This window comes from Narcine bancroftii, chromosome 3, assembly GCF_036971445.1.
Source record: "Narcine bancroftii isolate sNarBan1 chromosome 3, sNarBan1.hap1, whole genome shotgun sequence".
Classification (NCBI taxonomy): domain Eukaryota; kingdom Metazoa; phylum Chordata; class Chondrichthyes; order Torpediniformes; family Narcinidae; genus Narcine; species Narcine bancroftii.
Window position 1 is genome coordinate 337,192,129 of NC_091471.1, and position 25,356 is coordinate 337,217,484.

The window sequence follows — 25,356 nt, forward strand, 5'->3', positions numbered from 1 at the left end:
TCGACCTACCAATTTAAAGATGGCAAAAGCAGACAAAAGAGGTAATGGCTTAGTGACTGTGGTTGAATATCCATGGCAATAGACACTGCACATGCAAGCTGATGTTGTCACAGTAAAGGCAGATAGACTAAAAAAGTGGAAGGGTTTGGGTGAACACCGATGCTTTCTTTGCGTCTACAAGATGCAACAATATGAGAACAGGAAGAAATGTTTCTGCAGTTTATTCTCTGGATATCACCAGATATCAATTCTAAGATGGTGGAGACTCTCAAATCCCAGGGTCTTAAAATCCAACCTTAAAAAAAAAAATCAGCCTCTCAGCAAAAAAGCCAGAAACAGGAAGAGAGTTTTATGTTTTTTAAAAAATCTGTTTAGCCAGAAGTGGCTTTGAGCCTGGAGGCTTCCTTTTAAGGTATCGTGGAGAAACAGAAAAGCAGCAGGAAGCTCTACGTGGACAAGGCACTCAGGCATTTTCCCAAGAGTTCAAGTTACTGTGACATAAAATCTGGCAAAATAGCAAATTCTTTTAAAATACAGAAGATTCCCTTTGCCCTTTTCCCACTACTGACAACCATTTTCCCTTCCTGAACCCCGAGATTGGTAGATGTGTTGACAGTTCCCCTTTCCTGCCTACTGTTCCCTTCTTTTCATATCCACCTTCACAACAATCCTTCAAAACAAAAAGAATCAAGCCTTGACCTCACTGTACAGTACTTGTAAATTATTGTTTGATCAATAACTTTCTTTTTCTCTCACAAATTTGCTCTCATCTTTCGTGCTATTCTATGCTAAATTTTTCTAATAAAGTTATTAATTTTAGCAATGAAATGGCTGTCATTAAAAGGCACAAATAACATTCTAGGCATATGGTTCTTTTTATCCTTCCCAATCTCCCTGTGCCTTGGATATGAAAGAGCACACAATCTTTATCCAATACTGAACCCTCACTTTCCCACTGAATGGAACTTTCCATAATTCTAACTATCCAGCGAAACCCCACAATGATTTTACTTTCCATTCCCACACCTTTATACAGGTATCCCAAAGATGCTATCCTATTCCCCACTTACAAGACAACCATTGGGAATTTATTGATACAATTTGTTGTTGACAAATCCAAGTATCTATAAATTGGATTTATCTTGAAAAAATGCATAAATTCAACATAGAGAACCAGTGAAATACAACACAAATTAGAGTCCTCTCTGCCCACCTCATCTATGTTGATCATGATCCCTATCTATGTGATCCCATCTGTCTACATTAAGCCCACGTTCTTGAACTACTCTTGCCTAAATGCCTTTTAAACATTTTTCTGTAACCGGTTCAAATACCTAATCCAGCTCATTCCAGCTAATCGTTACTCTGAAATTTCACCCCAAAAGGTCTCCTTTAAATTTCTCCCCACTCATGATCTGGTTGTAGAAGACCATCAGACTTAGGAGTAAAATTTGTCCATTTGGCCCATCTAATCTGCTCTGCCATTCAAAGCAAGAACAGAGATAAGGAAAGAAGAATTTCTTTAACCAAAAGGTTGGTGAATCCATGGAATTCAGATAGATGGCTGTGGAGGCCAAGACACTGGGTATAATTCAGATAGATAAATAGGAAGGGATTCAAAGGTTATGGGGACAACAACGGAGAACAGGGTTGAAATTAATAGTAAATCAGACCTGATGGAATGGTAGGGTGGACATGACAAGCCAAATTTTCCAATTCTGCCCCTCGGTCTTAAACCTCACGGTTTAAGGTGAAAAGGGAGAAATTTCCGAGAGATGTGAAAAGTCAAGTTTTTTCCATAGAGGGTAGCAAATAGATGAGAAGACCTATCAGAGAAGGCATTAATACCAGATTTTTTAAAATGTTAGAAAAAGGCATTTGGCCAGCGATTTGAGTAAGAGGGGTTGGTGGGACACAGCTTCAATGATTGGAGCATAAAAAGGCATCATGGAGATGGGCAGAAAGGGCCAGTTTCTAAATTGTACATTTCTAGGATTGAAAAGCAAAAGCCCACACACAGCTTTATCAATGTTTATGAATATAAACATTGAGATATTGACCAAATGATTTGATTGGCTTTAATTCAGATCAATAATGTATACCAATAACTGCAGCATTTCCTTCAAAACTGAAGGTGATAAAAATTAGACAATCCTAACAAGCAAACTGAATTTTTCCAACAATTATTATTGTACAACTGACTGAAATTTTAAAAATTAAGAGAATTGTAATTTTTTTTAAATATAAAAGAGGAACAGTCATTATCAATGACACTGGAGGCTCACCATGAATACAATTTACTACCCACTAGATTATTTACCTAACTTTTTATTATGTTTAACCTACCTAAATTTACAAAAAGCATAATATGACAAAATTATGAGGAAACAAATTTCATTCTATATTTTTCTTATTGATAGCAATTATTACATTTCCACACATATATGCTTTAAATTTTTGATCAATAAACTTTTCTTCAACTTCCATTGATATGAAAACCAAAAGTGTTGAAAATATTCAGGTCATTAGAATTTATTGTCATGACATTCGGTGTTTTGCGGCAGCGTCAACTTGTACATTCATTTTCTACCATCTTATTACATCTCAGTAAGAAATAATAATAACCATATAACCATTTACGGAGCAGTAAATGTTCTCAAACTGGTGTAATTCCAAGCTACTTTTTTTTTTAATTTTTATTTTTCACACTATGAACCATACTGACCAAAATACACAAACATTTCTCTCTTGAATATACACAGTCATTTTCTCCCCTTTTCCCCCCTCCCTTCCCTCCCTCCTTCCCACCCCCCTCCCCACCCACTCAATGTTCAAGATATATACCTTAAACCCATTAAATAATGTCATCAAACAATGAAAATAAACAAGAAAATTGTGTCATCTACTTTTACACACTGGGTCAATTCATTTAGGTCATTTTAGGTGGTAGAGGTCCGCGGTAGGACTTCTCTGTTGTGTTCCGTGTACGGTTCCCAAATTTGTTCAAATACTGTGATGTTATTTCTTAAATCATATGTTATTTTTTCCAATGGAATACATTTATTCATTTCTATGTACCATTGCTGTACTCTCAGGCTATCTTCTGATTTCCAGGTTGACAATACATTTTTTGCTACTAAGGCTATCATAATAAATCTTTTTTGTGCTCCATCCAAATCGAGTCCAAGTTCTTTACTTCTTATATTACTTAGAAGAAAGATCTCACCACCCCCCAAAAGTTAAATAAATGGACCCAACAGTATCAGACAGATGTTTTCCACTGTAAGGAAATGGGAACAACAGTACATGCAATATGGGCATGTGAGAAAGTGGAAAAGTTTTGGGAAGATCTAAATCAGGTATTAAATAAAATCACAAAAAGCAACATAATTCCAAGCGACTTGAAGAGAAATGGAATAATTACAAGTGGCAGTAAACAGGCACAGAGTTATGAGCGAGTACAAAACAAATTTCTGAAGTCTAATGCTCTGGAGCTGCCGTCCAGTGAGACACACAATTCCAGTTTTGAACACGGCAGTGCTCTTTTGAAGATAAACCATTTCATGCATTTCAAATTAAAATTATTGGTCTACTTAATTGGAATAAAGACAGCAAAGGGCAATTTTAATAAATGTTTATTTACAATTTTACTTGTCTAACGGCAAATTCACTTTGAGGACTAATCATTTGCATGAATGGAAATAGGGCATGTCCTTGAATTTTAATTTGTCTCCATCAATTCTTTTTGCACTGTAATTATGGTCTAAGTATTTCAACTGGAGGGGGTAAAGAGTCCACGTCAGCTGCAGGCTCGTTTGTGGCTGACAAGTCCGATGCGGGACAGGCAGACACGGTTGCAGCGGCTGCAGGGGAAAATTGGTGGGTTGGAGTTGGGTGTTGGGTTTTTCCTCCTTTGCCTTTTGTCAGTGAGGTGGGCTCTGCGGTCTTCTTCAAAGGAGGTTGCTGCCTGCCAAACTGTGAGGCGCCAAGATGCACGGTTTGAGGCGATATCAGCCCACTGGCGGTGGTCTGCCTGTCCCGCATCGGACTTGTCAGCCACAAACGAGCCTGCAGCTGACGTGGACTTTTTACCCCCTCCATAAATCTTCGTCCGCGAAGCCAAGCCAAAGATTTCAACACCACTTGAATTTAATGGAGCAACTCTCAAACAGCTTGAAAACACTTTGTACTCAGAGGCATTTTTTGCTCTACATTTGCAATACTCAAGCTTCTTCCTTCAAACTATAAACTTTCCACTTTCTACAATTTGGTCTTCTCAGGTGAGCAGAATCAATGGTAATTGAACATTTGCCTTTCTTCCAGCAAGTACCCTCTTACAATTTGCCATCTTGTACAGATATTACAAAATAGTTTGTTAAGTTTGCAAACAATTAATAATGACCTTGCTTATTGAGTATAGAGCTCTGACAAACTTCTCCAATTAGGAATATCAAACAGTAAATATATCAATCCACATTTGTTGACAAATTGTTACAGATCTCCCAGAAGAAATTAGAATTACAAAGCATTTGTTCCTTTGTGACATCCTTTATATGAGCAGTTATAATTATGAAAGGAACCAATACAAAAGATCGTGACTGACTTTCTGTTGGCAAAAGTACGAAACAGCAAGTAAAGCATGACCTCTTCACTCTGCTACCATCAGGGAAAAAGGTACAGGAGCCTAAAGACAAGCACTCAGCGGCACAAGGTCAGCTTCTTCTTCTAATCAATGAGCCAAAGACACTGCCTTACTTTTTGTCCACACTATTTTTATTTTTTATATTATTGTTGTTGTAAGATGGCTCATCGTATGAACGTTTTCACTAACGATGATGCAGCAAACACCAAATTTTGTGACTTGATCATGACGATAAATTCTAATTCTGAAGTGATCTCATTTTGACATGTGTAGCATTCTGAGAACTATCAACAGAATGAATGCCAAAGGGCTGCTTCTGCTTGGTAAAGAGTCCAGAACCTGGGACTAGGAAGCATCATCACAGGACAAGCAGGCAACCATTTAGGGCTTTAAGACAAGACTTCTTCACAGAGAGAATTGCAAATCTTTGCAATTCTTTTTTTCAAGGATTACTTTAAAATATCGATGATTTTTGAATGGAAGGAGGTACAAGAACCAGATAGGAAAATGAATTTCATATATATTAGCCATGCTCCTATAAATTTTACACAGATTTTTGACATACTCTTAGCTTTGCGTTTACAAATGAACTTACATTCTGAGCTCAAAGCAGCCTCTTTAATTTTGGACAGTACGTGCATTATAGGAGAAGCAAATTAAAAGCTGCATTAAGGGACTATATTGGTAGTCATCTTTCTAAAATGTACAGAAGTAAAACATTATTGATTCACTTCCCTGACAAGGTACATGTAATTTAGTTTAAAATTTTTTTAAAAATACGATCTTGAATTTATATAGAAAATTAAAAAATTTAGATATGCTGGAAAGAGAAACATACATGTTTTTTAAAAACATAGATTTTGTATGAACAGTGTCCATCATCTCAGCATTGGTCATTCACACAGGAATAACCAAAATTGCAAATCTCCATTTCTGTCTGTAATTTTAGACAGCATGCTGGCATTCCTCAAACAAAAGGGATGGGACGTGCAACTCAACAGCATCACCGTCTGCATCTGTCACTTATAACATATCGTATTTGACGGCATGTTATACCCACTTGTTTTCCCAAAGAAATGGCTCAAAAATATTTCCTAGGGTTTATATGTCAGGTTGAAATTAGAGCGATAATGGTAAGTAATGGCAACAATAAAGCTGTTGATCCCTGCACTGGTTGCATTAAGAAATTGTAAGGCCCATGAGAGATGCGTCTGGACACAAGGATTTGCTACCCGCGGACCTCCACCACCTAAAATGACAGAAGGAGAAGACGAAATGAACTGACCCAGTGTGTAAAAGTAGAAGACACAAATTTCTTGTTTATTTTCATTGTGTGATGACATTGTTTAATGGGTTTAATGTATCATATATGTTGAACATTGAGTGGGTGGGGAAGGGGGTGAAGGAGGGAGGGAAGGAAGGGGGGAAAGGGGAGAAAATGACACTATATTCAAGAGGGAAACATTTGTGTGTATTTTGGTCAATATGGTACATAGTATGAAAAATTAAAAATAAAATAAAAAAAACATTACTTTCATTAAAACACAATTAATAGAGTGTGGGAATAAAGCAAATGCACACACACTATGAAAGAGCATGGGGAAAAACAAGCAAAATTTAATAAGACATAGACATACAATGTATAAAGGAGCATGGGAATAATGCTTTGAGATTGCCCTCACAATCTGACAGACCTAGTGTCATCAACCCTCTTGTATTCACTGGTCTCCTTTCTCAGGGGTTCTGAGTCACGAGAGACTGCCACTTTTAGTCAGCACATGGTTTTATTATCTTGTGTCTGCTTCTTCCTAGTGGGATCATTTGTGCATTTTGATAGGACCTAGGGTAAGTTTATTGTCCGCATAGTGGGTGACCTTATATTCACACCTTAGGGTTAGGATTATGGTTGGGGTTCTGGTTAGGGTCAGGCTTAGGGGCCCACAGCAACAGAGAGCGGGCAGCGGACCGCCGGGAGGGAGCGGGCAGCGGACCGCCGGGAGGGAGCGGGCAGCGGACCGCCGGGAGGGAGCGGGCAGCGGACCGCCGGGAGGGAGCGGGCAGCGGACCGCCGGGAGGGAGCGGGCAGCGGACCGCCGGGAGGGAGCGGGCAGCGGACCGCCGGGAGGGAGCGGGCAGCGGACCGCCGGGAGGGAGCGGGCAGCGGACCGCCGGGAGGGAGCGGGCAGCGGACCGCCGGGAGGGAGCGGGCAGCGGACCGCCGGGAGGGAGCGGGCAGCGGACCGCCGGGAGGGAGCGGGCAGCGGACCGCCGGGAGGGAGCGGGCAGCGGACCGCCGGGAGGGAGCGGGCAGCGGACCGCCGGGAGGGAGCGGGCAGCGGACCGCCGGGAGGGAGCGGGCAGCGGACCGCCGGGAGGGAGCGGGCAGCGGACCGCCGGGAGGGAGCGGGCAGCGGACCGCCGGGAGGGAGCGGGCAGCGGACCGCCGGGAGGGAGCGGGCAGCGGACCGCCGGGAGGGAGCGGGCAGCGGACCGCCGGGAGGGAGCGGGCAGCGGACCGCCGGGAGGGAGCGGGCAGCGGACCGCCGGGAGGGAGCGGGCAGCGGACCGCCGGGAGGGAGCGGGCAGCGGACCGCCGGGAGGGAGCGGGCAGCGGACCGCCGGGAGGGAGCGGGCAGCGGACCGCCGGGAGGGAGCGGGCAGCGGACCGCCGGGAGGGAGCGGGCAGCGGACCGCCGGGAGGGAGCGGGCAGCGGACCGCCGGGAGGGAGCGGGCAGCGGACCGCCGGGAGGGAGCGGGCAGCGGACCGCCGGGAGGGAGCGGGCAGCGGACCGCCGGGAGGGAGCGGGCAGCGGACCGCCGGGAGGGAGCGGGCAGCGGACCGCCGGGAGGGAGCGGGCAGCGGACCGCCGGGAGGGAGCGGGCAGCGGACCGCCGGGAGGGAGCGGGCAGCGGACCGCCGGGAGGGAGCGGGCAGCGGACCGCCGGGAGGGAGCGGGCAGCGGACCGCCGGGAGGGAGCGGGCAGCGGACCGCCGGGAGGGAGCGGGCAGCGGACCGCCGGGAGGGAGCGGGCAGCGGACCGCCGGGAGGGAGCGGGCAGCGGACCGCCGGGAGGGAGCGGGCAGCGGACCGCCGGGAGGGAGCGGGCAGCGGACCGCCGGGAGGGAGCGGGCAGCGGACCGCCGGGAGGGAGCGGGCAGCGGACCGCCGGGAGGGAGCGGGCAGCGGACCGCCGGGAGGGAGCGGGCAGCGGACCGCCGGGAGGGAGCGGGCAGCGGACCGCCGGGAGGGAGCGGGCAGCGGACCGCCGGGAGGGAGCGGGCAGCGGACCGCCGGGAGGGAGCGGGCAGCGGACCGCCGGGAGGGAGCGGGCAGCGGACCGCCGGGAGGGAGCGGGCAGCGGACCGCCGGGAGGGAGCGGGCAGCGGACCGCCGGGAGGGAGCGGGCAGCGGACCGCCGGGAGGGAGCGGGCAGCGGACCGCCGGGAGGGAGCGGGCAGCGGACCGCCGGGAGGGAGCGGGCAGCGGACCGCCGGGAGGGAGCGGGCAGCGGACCGCCGGGAGGGAGCGGGCAGCGGACCGCCGGGAGGGAGCGGGCAGCGGACCGCCGGGAGGGAGCGGGCAGCGGACCGCCGGGAGGGAGCGGGCAGCGGACCGCCGGGAGGGAGCGGGCAGCGGACCGCCGGGAGGGAGCGGGCAGCGGACCGCCGGGAGGGAGCGGGCAGCGGACCGCCGGGAGGGAGCGGGCAGCGGACCGCCGGGAGGGAGCGGGCAGCGGACCGCCGGGAGGGAGCGGGCAGCGGACCGCCGGGAGGGAGCGGGCAGCGGACCGCCGGGAGGGAGCGGGCAGCGGACCGCCGGGAGGGAGCGGGCAGCGGACCGCCGGGAGGGAGCGGGCAGCGGACCGCCGGGAGGGAGCGGGCAGCGGACCGCCGGGAGGGAGCGGGCAGCGGACCGCCGGGAGGGAGCGGGCAGCGGACCGCCGGGAGGGAGCGGGCAGCGGACCGCCGGGAGGGAGCGGGCAGCGGACCGCCGGGAGGGAGCGGGCAGCGGACCGCCGGGAGGGAGCGGGCAGCGGACCGCCGGGAGGGAGCGGGCAGCGGACCGCCGGGAGGGAGCGGGCAGCGGACCGCCGGGAGGGAGCGGGCAGCGGACCGCCGGGAGGGAGCGGGCAGCGGACCGCCGGGAGGGAGCGGGCAGCGGACCGCCGGGAGGGAGCGGGCAGCGGACCGCCGGGAGGGAGCGGGCAGCGGACCGCCGGGAGGGAGCGGGCAGCGGACCGCCGGGAGGGAGCGGGCAGCGGACCGCCGGGAGGGAGCGGGCAGCGGACCGCCGGGAGGGAGCGGGCAGCGGACCGCCGGGAGGGAGCGGGCAGCGGACCGCCGGGAGGGAGCGGGCAGCGGACCGCCGGGAGGGAGCGGGCAGCGGACCGCCGGGAGGGAGCGGGCAGCGGACCGCCGGGAGGGAGCGGGCAGCGGACCGCCGGGAGGGAGCGGGCAGCGGACCGCCGGGAGGGAGCGGGCAGCGGACCGCCGGGAGGGAGCGGGCAGCGGACCGCCGGGAGGGAGCGGGCAGCGGACCGCCGGGAGGGAGCGGGCAGCGGACCGCCGGGAGGGAGCGGGCAGCGGACCGCCGGGAGGGAGCGGGCCGCGGGAGGGAGCGGGCCGCGGGAGGGAGCGGGCCGCGGGAGGGAGCGGGCCGCGGGAGGGAGCGGGCCGCGGGAGGGAGCGGGCCGCGGGAGGGAGCGGGCCGCGGGAGGGAGCGGGCCGCGGGAGGGAGCGGGCCGCGGGAGGGAGCGGGCCGCGGGAGGGAGCGGGCCGCGGGAGGGAGCGGGCCGCGGGAGGGAGCGGGCCGCGGGAGGGAGCGGGCCGCGGGAGGGAGCGGGCCGCGGGAGGGAGCGGGCCGCGGGAGGGAGCGGGCCGCGGGAGGGAGCGGGCCGCGGGAGGGAGCGGGCCGCGGGAGAGAGCGGGCCGCGGGAGAGAGCGGGCCGCGGGAGAGAGCGGGCCGCGGGAGAGAGCGGGCCGCGGGAGAGAGCGGGCCGCGGGAGAGAGCGGGCAGTGGACCGCCGGGACAGAGCAGGCTGCGGGAGAGAGCAGGGAGTGGACCGCCGGGACAGAGCAGGCTGTGGGAGAGAGCAGGGAGTGGACCGCCGGGACAGAGCAGTGTGCGGGAGAGAGCAGGCAGTGGACCGCCGGGACAGAGCAGGCTGCGGGAGAGAGCAGGCAGTGTACCGCCGGGACAGAGCAGGCTGCGGGAGAGAGCAGGCAGTGTACCGCCGGGACATAGCAGGCTGCGGGAGAGAGCAGGCAGTGGGAGAGAGCAGGCAGTGGACCGCCGGGGCCGAGCAGGACAGCAGGCCACAGTTTTTAAAAAATGCGAATATACCAAGAAAATTAAGTTACACAATATACTTTGACCCAAGTTGGTCCCAGGATGCCTGCAATTCACTTTAGACTGCAGGCGTTCCTGGAAATTGACAAGGGATCTAGGAGGTATGGCTTTTTACACAGCATGTGTTCCAATGGGAATAATTTCCTGAAACGCAGCAGCTGTATAAAAATCATAATAATTAACGTTTCATGTCAGTGACAGTTTCTGAACCTGAGAAGTTGACTGACTCACTTTTCACAGATGCTGTTTGACTGGGTGTTCCAGTATTTTCTATTTTATTTGCATTTATATTTTGAATAAAGACTTAGAACATCTCAAACAATGCTTTACAAAATAGTGTAGAGTAGGAAGAACAGCTGGCAAGATCACAGAAACTAAAATTGAATCACCTTTCACCTGGTTTAGCTGCCTGATTTTCAAGATAATAGTGACTAAGCAAAAAGTATTCCACATTCAGAATTCATCACATCATGAAAAGCTCTTTAAAAATTACATTTACATTCTTACCTTAAATTAGGTTACATAGACATGATAAGAAAGGGGGGGAATTATTTAAAAAAAATATGATCAGAAAACCAACTTTATTTACACAATCAAAAAGTCCTTACTGATGTCAAACAGAACTTGTATTTCATGTGCTCTTGCCAATATTTATTGCTTAACTAAGAGAAAAATCTTATTTTTTGTAGTGCTGTTTCAAAAGTTTGCTCTGCATACACTGGATGGCATATTATGTAATGAAACTTCATATTAGGCTCTGGAAAGCTCTGAAGTGCCTTTCTTTAAAGATACTACTGCATATATTAATAAAGGCAAATGACAATTAAGACCTTCCAACTTCACCTAAAGGTGGTCATGGGATCTTGTTACAATCACTTTTATATACTTTTCAAATATGATCCTCTGACAGCATAACACTATTAGAGTGTTACCCCTAATATTGTGTTCAAGTATCCATTATGGGACTTAAACCAACTCAAGTGAGAAATATGTTACTGAGCAATGATTTGTGAGCATTTCAATATTTAGTAGCTTGGAGTGAAGTATCCTCTGCAAAATATTTATCGACAAGCAACAATCAGTGAGGTCATTACTATTATATACTGAAGAAAAATATTCGATACATCCAAATATTTTTAAAAAAAGCAAGATCAAATAAAAGCAAAGATGCTATAAATACTCAACAGGTCAGGTCAAGTCTATGGGAAAAGATACTGAGCTAACAATTCAGATTAAAGATCCTTCATCAGGCTGGGAAAGAGAAAATCTCTGGACTACAGAGAAAGTGAAAGATACAGGGGAAGGGGGAGAATTTAATGGGGATAAGATGTAAACAAGGATATTTTGTCAGTGAGTGACTGGGAGCAGTTAGTGCAACATCAACAAAAGAATGTAAGGCTTACAAAATAGAGCAGACAGGTCCAAGAGAGAAAAAAATTTAAAGGGGATAAGAGATGGGCCACTAAAATAGAAAGGAAAATCGAGTGACCTTACATTTTAATATTGAATTCAGAAGCTGCAATATCCAGAGATGCAAGATGAATTGGTGCTCCTTGATCTTAAATTTGACCTCAATGGCAATCTCAAATTTGACCTCAGTCCTTCTGATAGGTCAGAGTGGCAGTGGAATGGAGAATTAAATGGTGCTTTCATTAACCTGTGGTGCCAAAATATTAACTGTTTCTCTTACCACAGATACAACATGATGTGCTAGGTATTTCCAGCATTTTCTGGCTAATGTATAAAAATTTAAAAGCTTTCCTTTCAACAAAAAGAGAGCCTGATTAAAGTAGCTTTTTTTAAAGTTATTGTTGATTTATCAATATAACTCAGATTAAACAGAACATGCTTTGGTGATGTCATGCCATATTAACACAAATCAAAAACACCCCGATCACATTGGTGAAAGTGTACAAGGCAGTGGTGAAAGTGTACAAGGCAGTGGTGAAAGTGTACAAGGCAGTGGTGAAAGTGTACAAGGCAGTGGTGAAAGTGTACAAGGCAGTGGTGAAAGTGTACAAGGCAGTGGTGAAAGTGTACAAGGCAGTGGTGAAAGTGTACAAGGCAGTGGTGAAACTGTACAAGGCAGTGGTGAAACTGTACAAGGCAGTGGTGAAACTGTACAAGGCAGTGGTGAAACTGTACAAGGCAGTGGTGAAACTGTACAAGGCAGTGGTGAAACTGTACAAGGCAGTGGTGAAACTGTACAAGGCAGTGGTGAAACTGTACAAGGCAGTGGTGAAACTGTACAAGGCAGTGGTGAAACTGTACAAGGCAGTGGTGAAACTGTACAAGGCAGTGGTGAAACTGTACAAGGCAGTGGTGAAACTGTACAAGGCAGTGGTGAAACTGTACAAGGCAGTGGTGAAACTGTACAAGGCAGTGGTGAAACTGTACAAGGCAGTGGTGAAACTGTACAAGGCAGTGGTGAAACTGTACAAGGCATTGGTGAGGCCAAATTTAGAGTACTGTGTGCAGTTCTGGTCACCGATTTATAGGAAGGATATTAACAAGATAGAGAGAGTGCAGAGACGATTTACAAAAATGTTGCCTGGCTTTCAGAATCTGGAATACAAGGAGAGATTGAGCAAATTAGGTCTTTATTCCTTGGAACATAGAAGGCTGAGAGGGGATTTGATAGAGATGTTTAAGATAATGAGAGGGATGGATAGAGTTGATGTGGAAAGGCTTTTCCCATTGAGAGTAGGAGAGATGGATGGATACAAGAGGTCATGGGTTGAGAGTTGACGGGCAAAGGTTTAGGAGTAACATGAGGGGGAACTTCTTTAATCAGAGAGTGGTTACTGTGTGGAATGGGCTCCTGGGAAAGGTGGTGGAGGCAGGGTCAATTTTGTCATTTAAGAAAGAGTTGGATAAGTATATGGATGGGAGGGGGACGGAGGGATATGGGCAGAGTGCTAGTAAGTGGGATTAGAGGAGGGTACTTGGATCAGTGCAGACTAGAAGGGCCAAAATGGCCTGTTTCCGTGCTATAATTGTTATTATGGTTATACAACCCAAGAGCTGCCAAACACACTTCCCCCTCCGTCCATTGAGAAGGAGATTCGTGCGTAAGATCATTCATCACCAGATTCAGAGACAGTTCCTTTCCTGCAATTCAGACCTTATTTTACTAATGTTCCTTTTGTTTTATTCTAACTGATCTCTCTATGTAACTCAGCATTTTGTACTGTTTTTATTGTTAAGATCTATGGGTAGACTAGCTGGATTGCTCACAAAGTAAACTTCCTCAATATTAGTAACAAATTTGAACTCAAATACAACACATGATTACACCAATGCTGTGCAATTTATTGTTGTTTTCTTTCAGTCTAAAACAAAGGTTCTGACCAGTACCAGATTGGAAATCCAGATTGAATTTGTCATCATCCATATGACATGAAAAGAAATGGATATATTTTAATGAGACAAGCCAGTTACACTTAGGACAAGCCAGTTACACTTAGGACAAGCCAGTTACACTTAGGACAAGCCAGTTACACTTAGGACAAGCCAGTTACACTTAGGACAAGCCAGTTACACTTAGGACAAGCCAGTTACACTTAGGACAAGCCAGTTACACTTAGGACAAGCCAGTTACACTTAGGACAAGCCAGTTACACTTAGGACAAGCCAGTTACACTTAGGACAAGCCAGTTACACTTAGGACAAGCCAGTTACACTTAGGACAAGCCAGTTACACTTAGGACAAGCCAGTTACACTTAGGACAAGCCAGTTACACTTAGGACAAGCCAGTTACACTTAGGACAAGCCAGTTACACTTAGGACAAGCCAGTTACACTTAGGACAAGCCAGTTACACTTAGGACAAGCCAGTTACACTTAGGACAAGCCAGTTACACTTAGGACAAGCCAGTTACACTTAGGACAAGCCAGTTACACTTAGGACAAGCCAGTTACACTTAGGACAAGCCAGTTACACTTAGGACAAGCCAGTTACACTTAGGACAAGCCAGTTACACTTAGGACAAGCCAGTTACACTTAGGACAAGCCAGTTACACTTAGGACAAGCCAGTTACACTTAGGACAAGCCAGTTACACTTAGGACAAGCCAGTTACACTTAGGACAAGCCAGTTACACTTAGGACAAGCCAGTTACACTTAGGACAAGCCAGTTACACTTAGGACAAGCCAGTTACACTTAGGACAAGCCAGTTACACTTAGGACAAGCCAGTTACACTTAGGACAAGCCAGTTACACTTAGGACAAGCCAGTTACACTTAGGACAAGCCAGTTACACTTAGGACAAGCCAGTTACACTTAGGACAAGCCAGTTACACTTAGGACAAGCCAGTTACACTTAGGACAAGCCAGTTACACTTAGGACAAGTCAGTTACACTTAGGACAAGTCAGTTACACTTAGGACAAGTCAGTTACACTTAGGACAAGTCAGTTACACTTAGGACAAGTCAGTTATACTTCCCAATAAATTTGCTATAAAAGCACAATGCACAGAAATTCTTGCTTGCTGCAGCCAAATGGATACTATTGTAAACAAATATTACAATAGTATACATTAAATTACCCCAGTACAGAAAACCTTAAAAGGTACATAATAAAAGATAACTACAGATCATGCACGAAAGAAACAGTAACATTTCAATTATGTGGACAGATCTCATTGTGGCAAAGTCATTTATTGTCAGGGTAGCAAGGAAAGGTTCAACAACCTGCTAACCATTGAGAAAAACTGTTCTTGAACCCACATGTAGTCTCTTCTTCCCAAAGGTAGCAGCAAGAAGAGGTTGTGACCAGAGAGCTGAGGGTCCTTAAAAGATTTTGTCTGCCTTCTTGAGGCAACACCTCACATAAATGACTTTAATGGATGAGAAGTTAGAGCCCATTATGAACTAAACTATATTTGCTACATTGTGGTTTCCTAGGCATTCAAACCAGACAATGCTGCAGCCAGTGACTTTCCACAGTACACCTGGAGAAGTTTGATGTAGTATTCAACAACATGCCAAATCTCCTGACCTAACTTCTTAGCAAGTGGGGCATTATGGTTGCCTTGGTTTGTTGGATCCAGGAGAGGTTCTCCAAAATTTGGACTTCTTGGAACTTAAAGCCACTGTTTCTTGTAAGCTGTGCATACATGTGCACTTACAGTTTGCAGCCAGCGCACAAAGGAAACTAATATGCTCACAAAAAACTAGTTACCCAAAATAATGTAGTCATTAATAATTATACTTAAAGCTTTCAATGCGCACATACTTTTGCCACAGGAAAAAAAATTTGCACAACCTAAGATTTTTTTGCGCACAGTGACTACTGAAAATTAGAGGGAACATTGCTTGGAGATACCACCCCTCTCCATCGATGTCCCATCAATTCAGACAGGTCTCCTGGCCTCCCATGCACAATGCCATTTCATTGCCAGCAACTAGGACCAGGGTTCAAATCTAGCACTCTGCAAGGAGTTTGTATGTTCTCTCCATATCTGCATAGGTTTCCTTCAGGGACTCCGGTTTCCTCCCACCATTCGAAACGTACTGGAGGTTGTAGGTTAATTGGGTGGCACGGGCTCACAAGCTGAAATGGCCTGTTACTGTGCTGTATGTCTAATTTTTTTTAATGTAAGCTCCTTGGTCTTGTTGGCATTAAAAGGAAGATTGTTGTTCAGGCATCAATCATGATGACTGAAGACAACAGTAGCAAAAGATGCCTTTTGTGAGTGTTTCACAACATAGCAAAGCTGTTCACCCGTCTTTTTTCCCCATATTTACTTAGTGCAATATTTATGAATCAAGCATTGGCATTGCAATGCCACCAAAGCTCTCAATTGCAACATTAAATTCTGCACTTATTTTACTTATGTTTACACTGCTCTTTATGCTTGTATTTATTTGCTCATTTGTTTACTATTGCTATACGAGCTGACTTGGTCAGATAGCACGCAACACAAACCTTTTTACTGAAATGACACAATGAACATTTAAGGAAATCCCTCTGAGACAGACATTATTTCATGCTCCATTGTTTCTTATGTTTATGCTTTCTCCCTCTCCTCCACAAACATTAATTAGGCCATCATTTTCAAATCTAAGAACCACACAAACCCATGCGTAACCTTTAATAGAAACATGGAGAAAACAGATTCCCGATTAAAGAAACTTACTTTAAATCAAGACATAATTTAATAGGGTATATAAGCAAGGACCTCTAATAAAATGGAAATTCAAAAGTAAAATTCTGCACTAGATAGAATTATACCAGGCATAAAGGAAAGAGGCTTCAGTTAAATGGAGGCTTTTAACCTCAAGAGTCCCCCCATGGCTTGTCTTTGAACCAAGCAGCTTCAGCTTCTCAACATCACAAGATCAAAAGGAGGAATACCTGCTGATGAACAACATTCAGTTCCATCTTTCATAATAAAGTCCATGCTGGCATTCATGAATGGGCAATTATCGAACGTAGGCAGAAAAAAATGAGCATCTTTGCAGTACACAAATGACAAATATTCCCATTTATAACATGAAAGTTCAAATACCTATCTTAACATTCAACAGCTTTACCATTGTGGGACCCTCTCCAAATGACAAAACATTTCAGTTTGTACTTGCAGGTTGTCTTTGACTTCTGACCTAAGCAAGTTACAGCTATCCTTTGGTCAGGGACAATCTGTATTACTGTTCTTTCATCGCTGGGACAAAATTCTGGAATAGCCTCTTAATAAAATAGGGGGACTATCTTCAGCACATGGATTACAGTGGTCCATAGCAGCAGTTTACAATCACCTGCTCAAGAGTAACTCAAGGCGAGGGGACAATAAATGCCAACTATTCTTGAAGTAGAGTACTTGTATGAATAGAACAGAAGAGTCTAAGTTCAGCTCTTCAAATCTTACAAAAAGCAATCCATTTAACTCTATTCCCCTGATCTTATTCTCTCTCTCTCTATAGATTTGTCTTTTTGAAAGCTAATAATCAATCAATACCAACCAGAGAATTCCAAAAGTATTTCCTCACATTGTTTCTATCTATTTCTTGGAGAATAGACCATCTAAACAGGTTTACCTCTTTTGTCCTATTTTGAGACTATCAACATTAATCCTGTTTATCCCTTGATAAACTGTACCGTTATTCCTTTAGATCCGAGAGTTGATCATTCTGTATTTTCCGCTCATGTCAATTCAAGTTTTGCCAATTCCTTTTCTGCAATTGCTCACTATTTTATCTTTGTTTGATATGCAACTTTGATAGCCAAATATGCTGCAATCACTGTGGTATTTCTAATTTATAAGCAGGTGGAAAAAGTGCTGTGAACTATTAGGAATGTATCCAGTGCTGAATTATGCCACTAAAAGAAAATCAAACTGAAATAAAAATGGCAGCACTGCTGCAGACCCATGAAGAGCGGGGAGCAGAGACAAACACTCCCCTATGGGCTCCAACCACCCAGTCCACTGCCTGTAGAAGGAGCCAATGGTGGTTTATTTTAAAATCCTGTGACCACGGGGTCTGGGCCCAAGATGGCAGCGTCTCTAACGGCAGTGACTAGGAGAGGTTGCAGACTCCAGAGAGCAGAGAAGGAAAAGCAGAGATGACCCATGGGGCGATGACCATGGCAACAGACCAGCGAGGGGCTCAGAGGCTGAAGAACACACAAGGGGCAGGCTGTTGGGAACTCAAGGTGAGGAACCCACACAAGCTGCAGGCGCCTGCAGTCAAAGGACTCACACCAGGCTGCAGACTACTGGAGACTGGCTGGAGAGGTACCAAGTTATCAGAATTGAGATACAAGAGGATGCCTAGGGTGCTGAAGGCTTCCTGATCATATTGGAGATTTGGATCTGTGGTTCAGGTTACCGATGATTTGGAATGAGGGCTGTGTCTCTGTAGAGGCTGCAGGAGCATTGGAGGAGAATTTAAGGGTCTTTCTTTTGCTTCCCTCTCTTGTCTGTGAGGGGCACCAGGCAATTTGTGCTGATACTGAATCTTTCTTTGGCTCACAGCAGGTGAAAGGAAATTTTGTGTAATACACTTTATGTTTTATGACAATAAAAAGAATCTTGAATGATAACAAGAGGCAGCCATTCAGACCATTGAGTTCATGCTGATTTGTTTCAAAATAATGTCCAATTGCTCTCACTTTCCCTGTAGCATGCCAAAGTATTTTCTCAAACGTGCTTTCCAATTTCCTTTTGAAGCCAATTGACTTGGTTTTCATTTTCCTCAGAAGCATCAAGTTCTAGATTATAACCAGTGAGTAAGATACCAAATATTCTTCCTATCCCACTCATCTTGCACTTAAATTAGCAACATCTTGGGGCCTCAAAACATCTCCTAGAGTAAACCATTTCTCTCAATTTCTCCAATCTAAACCCATTGTGCTCTTGAAAATATCCATTTGACATCCGCAAAACCATATCTGTTCCAAGGAAAACAATGCAAGTTTCTTCTGTTACTAGCTCAGAGGACCCATAAACCCAGCAGCAATATTCACCAAGACCCAGGTCGCTAGCACAGTAATACCATTGCCCTAACCATTCTGTCTTAATCAAGTAAATCTGTTCGCACTTATAGTGACAACAGGCATTAGAATCATATAGATGTTGTCCTGGTGGAACTTGTATGCCATTTGTCTTGAACTGGTCACCGGCACAAGAGTTTACTCTGGTAAGATGGTGAAAGCTGGCATACAATTGCAATCTTGCGTATGAAGAAATCACATGCACACAAACATCTTTCTCTTCATGGTAGTGAAAGCAAGTCCATAAACCTGAAGGAATTCCGAAAAAGATTCACAAGCACAACCTGATCCATCATGTCCTTGAACATTTGGAATTATCAGTAAACCTTGGGTGTTTTCAGTTATTTATGCCACAATCTATTATTTCATAATGCTTTCAACCTGCTATTTAGCTGCCCAATCTGACAGCCTGTCTCTATGCTCAAGATTTCTTTTTAAAATACAATGCTCCAGTAAATAAATTTTCAAGTTTCAGGAAATCCAGAAATTTCACTTGCACACATTTATGGACATTCCCGTGTGAATACCACTGTCAACCATCTGCCAGTTACCGTCATTGTTTTGCAAGTGCTTTTTTTAAAAAAAAATTCATGCTACACTCTACCCCAACCGTCTTAATTTTGTTAATTATCCTTTTACAAAATATTTCTCAAAATGCCTTCTGAAAATCTGTGCAAACTTCATAAAGCATTTTAAATTTTACAGTGAATTGTCTATCAAAACAATGTAGTGGTGAGCAAAAACAATAAAAAAAATTAAAATCTCACAGAAATCACCATTAAATGTTGAACATAGTCTTGTTGTACAATTTATTAAAACTCTTCTGCAAAATATCATTCACATGCTGAAATATAGACACAAAGATCAAGTTGCACGAATACTTCAACAAGTTCCTTTTCTCATTAACAGAAATGTCAAAAATTCTACATAAAGCATCAAAGGAAAAAGGAAGATGAAGACATTTTTATACAGGTCACCAGAGATGGAGGTGAAAGAGGACATTTTTGAAAGCCAAGCATGCAGGTGCAAAGGAGAGAACAAGACAGTGAATCGTAGAGCTCAGGTATGACTACAGTGAGACAGGAGAAGAGATGCTACATAATTTCAACCAGGAGTGATTTTTCATAAACCCCAGAAATTAATGACATTAAAGCAAAAAAGGCTTGATAGGAGGAACAGCGTTAAAAAAAATATTATCTTGAAGTGCCCATCCAGAAGACCCAGTTAAATATTTCACTTCATAGATTATAGTGTAAATGATCATTATAGTGAATTTTGTAACCCTCCATTTTAGTTACATTATTGCTACACTCATTCATTTAAGATTTTTAAAATACAAAGAACTAAAAGCAATAAAGAAGTGTAAACAATTACATTTTAAAAGTAATTTTTAGAAAACAAAAATGAGATTTCATACATTAGTTTCTAATTGAGCACTCGGTTTCTATGGTGTGAGACAAACGCTCCCTTGACAGAACAGAATGATCCAACTGATGTTTCTATGCAACTGTTAACTTCTGCTCTCACTGTTTCTCCCGACGACTTTACTTCTGACAATTAATGCTTCGCTTTGATTATGGAGATGAAAAGCCAGCAAACATGGTGGAGGAAAATTAATTTCAACCTGTTTTCACATCATTTTTTTAAAAATTATTTTGATCACTGAACTGCCATGGTGATAAAGCATGACAAAATAAACAATTTTAAGTGGGAATCGTTATTTTTTTTGTTTAGCTCTTTAGAAGAAAAATTAGAGCGTGTGCCTATTTCATTGAAGATTTATATTTGAGGATTACAGTTTTCAAATTCCAAATATGACAAATAATTAGAAAAATATAGACATGGCAATATTAATCCTAAATCAGGGTTTCAATGCATTGGGTTAATATCGTTGCAAACCTTGGGTTTTTTGACCTCCATTAAGTTCTATTTTGTGCAAATTTCAAAGAAGATCTAATATTACCGATGGGGATATTGAAGAGGGGAGGGGAAAGAGGGGTGTCAAGCACGAGAAGATCACAGTGCAGCTCCATGGAAATTTTGTCGACACTGAAGTCGACGTGAATTGCAAGAGAGCAACAGCAGAAATCCAGTCAAGTTTCTGGTCATCTGATTGAGCAAGGGCAGTCCACCGACATTAGTCTCCTGGAGGATTTTCAGGCATTGATTAGGAAATAGAATCCAAGTAGAACTGTTCAGGGGGAGGGGGCGAAGGGGGGAGGGGGGGAAGGGGAAGGGGGGAAGGGGGGAGGGGGAGGGGGGGAAGGGGGAGGGGGAGGGGGAGGGGGAAGGGAGGGGGAAGGGGAGGGGAAGGGGAGGGGAAGGGGAGGGGGAAGGGGAGGGGGAAGGGTGAGGGGGAAGGGGAGGGGGAAGGGAGGGGAAGGGGAGGGGGAAGGGGAGGGGGAAGGGGAAGGGAGGGGAAGGGAGGGGGAAGGGGAGGGGAGGAAGGGGAGGGGGAAGGGGAGGGGGAAGGGGAGGGGAGGAGGGGAGGGGGGAGGGGGAGGGGGAGGGGGAGAGGGGAGGGGGAAGGGGAGGGGGAAGGGGAGGGGGAGGGGGAGGGGGAGGGGGAGGGATGGGAGGGGGGAGGGGGAGGGGATGGGAGGGGGGAGGGGGGAGGGGGAGGGGGAGGGGGGTGGGGGAGGGGAGGGGGGAGGGGGAGGGGAGAGGAAGGGGGAGGGGAGAGGAAGGGGGAGGGGAGAGGAAGGGGGAGGGGAGGAGGGGAGGAAGGAGGGGAGGGAGAGGAAGGGGGAGGGGAGAGGAAGGGGGAGGGGAGAGGAAGGGGAGAGGAAGGGGAAGGGGAGAGGAAGGGGAAGGGGAGAGGAAGGGAGGGAGAGGAAGGGAAGAGGAGAGGAAGGGGAGGAGAGGAAGGGGAAGGGGAGAGGAAGGGGAAGGGGAGAGGAAGGGGAAGGGGAGAGGAAGGGAAGGGGAGAGGAAGGGAAGGGAGAGGAAGGGAAGGGGAGAGGAAGGGAAGGGGAGAGGAAGGGGAAGGGGAGAGGAAGGGGAAGGGAGAGGAAGGGGAAGGGGAGAGGAAGGGAAGGGAGAGAGAGAAGGGGAAGGGGAGAGGAAGGGGAAGGGGAGAGGAAGGGGAAGGGGAGAGGAAGGGAAGGGGAGAGGAAGGGGAAGGGGAGAGGAAGGGGAAGGGGAGAGGAAGGGGAAGGGGAGGAAAGAGATGAAACAAAAACTTCAACCGTGTTCTCAAACAGAGAACCATAACCCCAAGGAGGAAAAAGTGAAGGTCTTTTCTTTCTTAAGGGGGGGGGGGAAGAAGAGAAACAAATTTCAGTGCAAATCAGGGAGATTTGATAAGATTTAAAATCTTGTCCCTATTAGAAGAAAAGCACTGATGTTGTTACCCACACTCTCCCAAATATTTTATGAAAGTCACACAGCGACTCCCTGGCCGGTGGGTGGGGGGGGGGGATGGGGGGTGGATGGGGGGGTGGGGGGGGATGATGGGGGGGTGGGGGGGGGATGATGGGGGGGTGGGGGGGGATGATGGGGGGGTGGGGGGGGATGATGGGGGGGTGGGGGGGGATGATGGGGGGGTGGGGGGGATGATGGGGGGGTGGGGGGGATGATGGGGGGGTGGGGGGGGATGATGGGGGGGTGGGGGGATGATGGGGGGTGGGGGGGATGATGGGGGGGTGGGGGGGATGATGGGGGAGTGGGGGGGATGATGGGGGGGTGGGGGGGATGATGGGGGGGTGGGGGGGGATGATGGGGGGGTGGGGGGGGATGATGGGGGGGTGGGGGGGGATGATGGGGGGGTGGGGGGGGATGATGGGGGTGGGGGGGGATGATGGGGGGGTGGGGGGGATGATGGGGGGTGGGGGGATGATGGGGGGGTGGGGGGGGATGATGGGGGGGTGGGGGGGGATGATGGGGGGGTGGGGGGGGATGATGGGGGGGTGGGGGGGGATGATGGGGGGGTGGGGGGGGATGATGGGGGGGTGGGGGGGGATGATGGGGGGGTGGGGGGGGATGATGGGGGGGTGGGGGGGATGATGGGGGGTATGATGGGGTGGTGGGGGGGGGTCTTGCCCTCTCACCTGGTTCAAGTCCTCGTCCGTCAGTAAATGCACCTCCCGGGGCTTGAAGCAATTCTGACATTTGCTCTTGTTGAAGATATTGGCTTGGAATTTGCGGCACGGATTGTCCTTGGCCCCGGCCAACATCTCGCCGGACCGGACCCCAAACTCGCCGCTGCCACCGAATTAAAACGGAACGGATGGCCTTTCAACGACACAAATCACGGCGCCGACACTCGATCTTCGCCCGGTTTAAAGCCTCGGCGGCGGCGGCCGGCTCCTCTTACGGTGCCCCACCGGTCCCAGCTCCTGCTTTCCCCCGCCGGCCGGCCTTCACTCCATGGCGGCGCTGGGCCGCAGCGCGCAACGAGCGGCCGCGCTTGCAGTCCGGGCCGCGGGAAGGAGAGCGTCTCGGAGCCGGGGAGGAGGGGACGACGACGATGACGAGGAGGAGGGCAGGAGGGAGTCGGTGACGGAGGGAGCTCCCTCCTCCTCCCGGCCACAAACTCCGAAGGTTCTGGCAGCCGTTCGCTCTGCCCGGCTCGTGCGCTGCCCCTCTGCTTTTAACATTCCCTTCAGACAGCGCCGCCACAAGGCTGCGTTCAACGCAGGCGCGCCAGCCCGCAGGCACAGCGGAGGGCATGCAGTGGACGCGCTCTGCATTCAACCCCGGCCGTGCATGCACTGGACGCGCTCTGCATTCAACCTGGCCGTGCATGCACTGGACGCGCACTCTGCATTCATCCCCGGCCGTGTATGCACTGGACGCGCGCTCTGCATTCAACCCCGGCCGTGCATGCACTGGACGTGCGCTCTGCATTCAACCCCGGCCGTGCATGCACTGGACGCGCGCTCTGCACTCAACCCCGGCCGTGCATGCACTGGACGCGCGCTCTGCACTCAACCCCGGCCGTGCATGCACTGGACGCGCGCTCTGCACTCAACCCCAGCCGTGCATGCACTGGGCGCGCGCTCTGCATTCAACCCCGGCCGTGCATGCACTGGACGCGCACTCTGCATTCGATCCCGGCCGTGAATGCACTGGACGCGTGCTCTGCATTCAAACCTGGCCGTGCATGCAGTGTACGCACGCTCTGCATTCATCCCCGGTCGTGCATGCAGTGGACGCCCGCTCTGCATTCAACCCCGGCCGTGCATGCACTGGGCGCGCACTCTGCATTCATCCCCGGCCGTGCATGCACTGGGCGCGCACTCTGCATTCATCCCCGGCCGTGCATGCACTGGGCGCGCACTCTGCATTCATCCCCGGCCGTGTATGCACTGGACGCGCGCTCTGCATTCAACCCCGGCCGTGCATGCACTGGACGTGCGCTCTGCATTCAACCCCAGCCGTGCACGCACTGGATGCGCGCTCTGCATTCAACCCCGGCCGTGCATGCAATGGACACGCTCTGCATTCAATCCCCGCCGTATATGCAATGGACATGCTCTATGCATTCAACCCCAGCCGTGCATAAAGTGTACATGCTCTGCATTCAACCCCAGCGATGCCTGCAGTCACTGCATATGTCCTAGATCTGGCTATGCATGCAGTTTACACACTCTGGAAACAACCTGGGCCGTACATGCTGGGCACACGACTTGGATACAAACCCAACTGTCCATATAGGGTATGATGGCTGCATCCATGGGTAGATGTTGTCATTCTACATTTTGGGTTAGGACTTTTTAATCAAGACTGATATTTCTAGGATTTAAGGTTGAGATTGATGGATTCTTGACTTAAGGGAATGAAGGATATGGACACCAGTTAGACAGGATTGGTGATGTTGGAGCAGCTTGAGTGGTTAAATGGCCTCATTGAATGGTTTACTGCCCTTAGGAATTCTTGCAATGATAACCAATAAATGGTATAATTAATCTTATACAACCAACCACAATTATCTGAGGTACAACATCAGATATTTTTAAATTTTAAATTTAGACATACAACATGGTAATAGAAAATTTCAGCCCACAAGTTCATATCACCAAATTTACAACCCATTAACCTACACCCCCGGCACATTTTGAACGATGGGAAGAAACCAGACTCCCTGAAGAAAACATACAAACTTCTTACAGACAGGGTGGGATTCGGACCCAAGTCTGGTCCTGATCGCTGGCAATGTAAAGACATTGCGTTAACCACTACACCAACCATGCCACTCTTGGTGTTTTCCCCTTGGTGCATATTAATTTCAGTTCAACCAGATGTTCTCAATGCCACTCATGATCCCTTTATGACAAAGGTAATCATTCTCGTCTCTTCCCTGGAATACTTTTGTGAATGTTTGGACAAAAGTTTCATGGGATTTGGCACCTGGCAAAATCAGTATTCTGACAGAAAATGCTGGAAATCATCAGTAGGCCACTTCAAGGTAACTTTGCTGATAACACATTCAATGACTGTGATGATTGAGGGTACACTAGGTGGTAATTAGACAATTTTGGTTTGTCCCACTTTTAGTGGACAGGTTACACATGGGCAATTACCACATTATCAGTTAGATACCAGTGATATAATTAGACTGGAACAATTTGGCTAGCTGGGTAGTCATTTCTGGAGCAGTTGGGATGTTGTCTGGTTTATGCTATACCTGTACCAAGTTCTTTCTTAATACTAGAAGGCTGAAGGTTACCTTTCTGTGATGGCGGAGACCACAGGAAACTGGATGTCGAGTGTACACATTCTGTCTGACTTTCCTCCTGGGTAACCTGGTTTCCTCCCACATCCTAATGATGAGCTGGTTGTTAGTTAATTGGCCATCATAAATTGCCTCCAGTGTAGATGGAAGTAGGAGAATTAATATTCATAAGAGAATAGATCACAAGGAA

At 48.0% G+C, this 25,356-nt stretch overlaps 1 protein-coding gene across 2 annotated transcripts in view; it reads right to left on the minus strand.

Annotated features, from left to right (window-relative positions):
* The window catches only part of LOC138759274 (putative leucine-rich repeat-containing protein DDB_G0290503), a 257,041-nt gene extending 233,856 nt beyond the window's left edge, over positions 1 to 23,185 (minus strand). The window contains exon 1 of one of the 2 annotated variants that reach the window (XM_069929427.1): positions 22,540 to 23,185. In XM_069929427.1, the coding sequence (XP_069785528.1) occupies positions 22,540 to 22,665 (126 nt within the window). In that variant the 5' untranslated portion in view covers positions 22,666 to 23,185. The remainder of the gene's footprint in view (positions 1 to 22,539) is intronic. The other variant, XM_069929428.1, reaches the window with a different exon arrangement.
* Between the last annotated feature and the right edge of the window lie 2,171 nt (positions 23,186 to 25,356).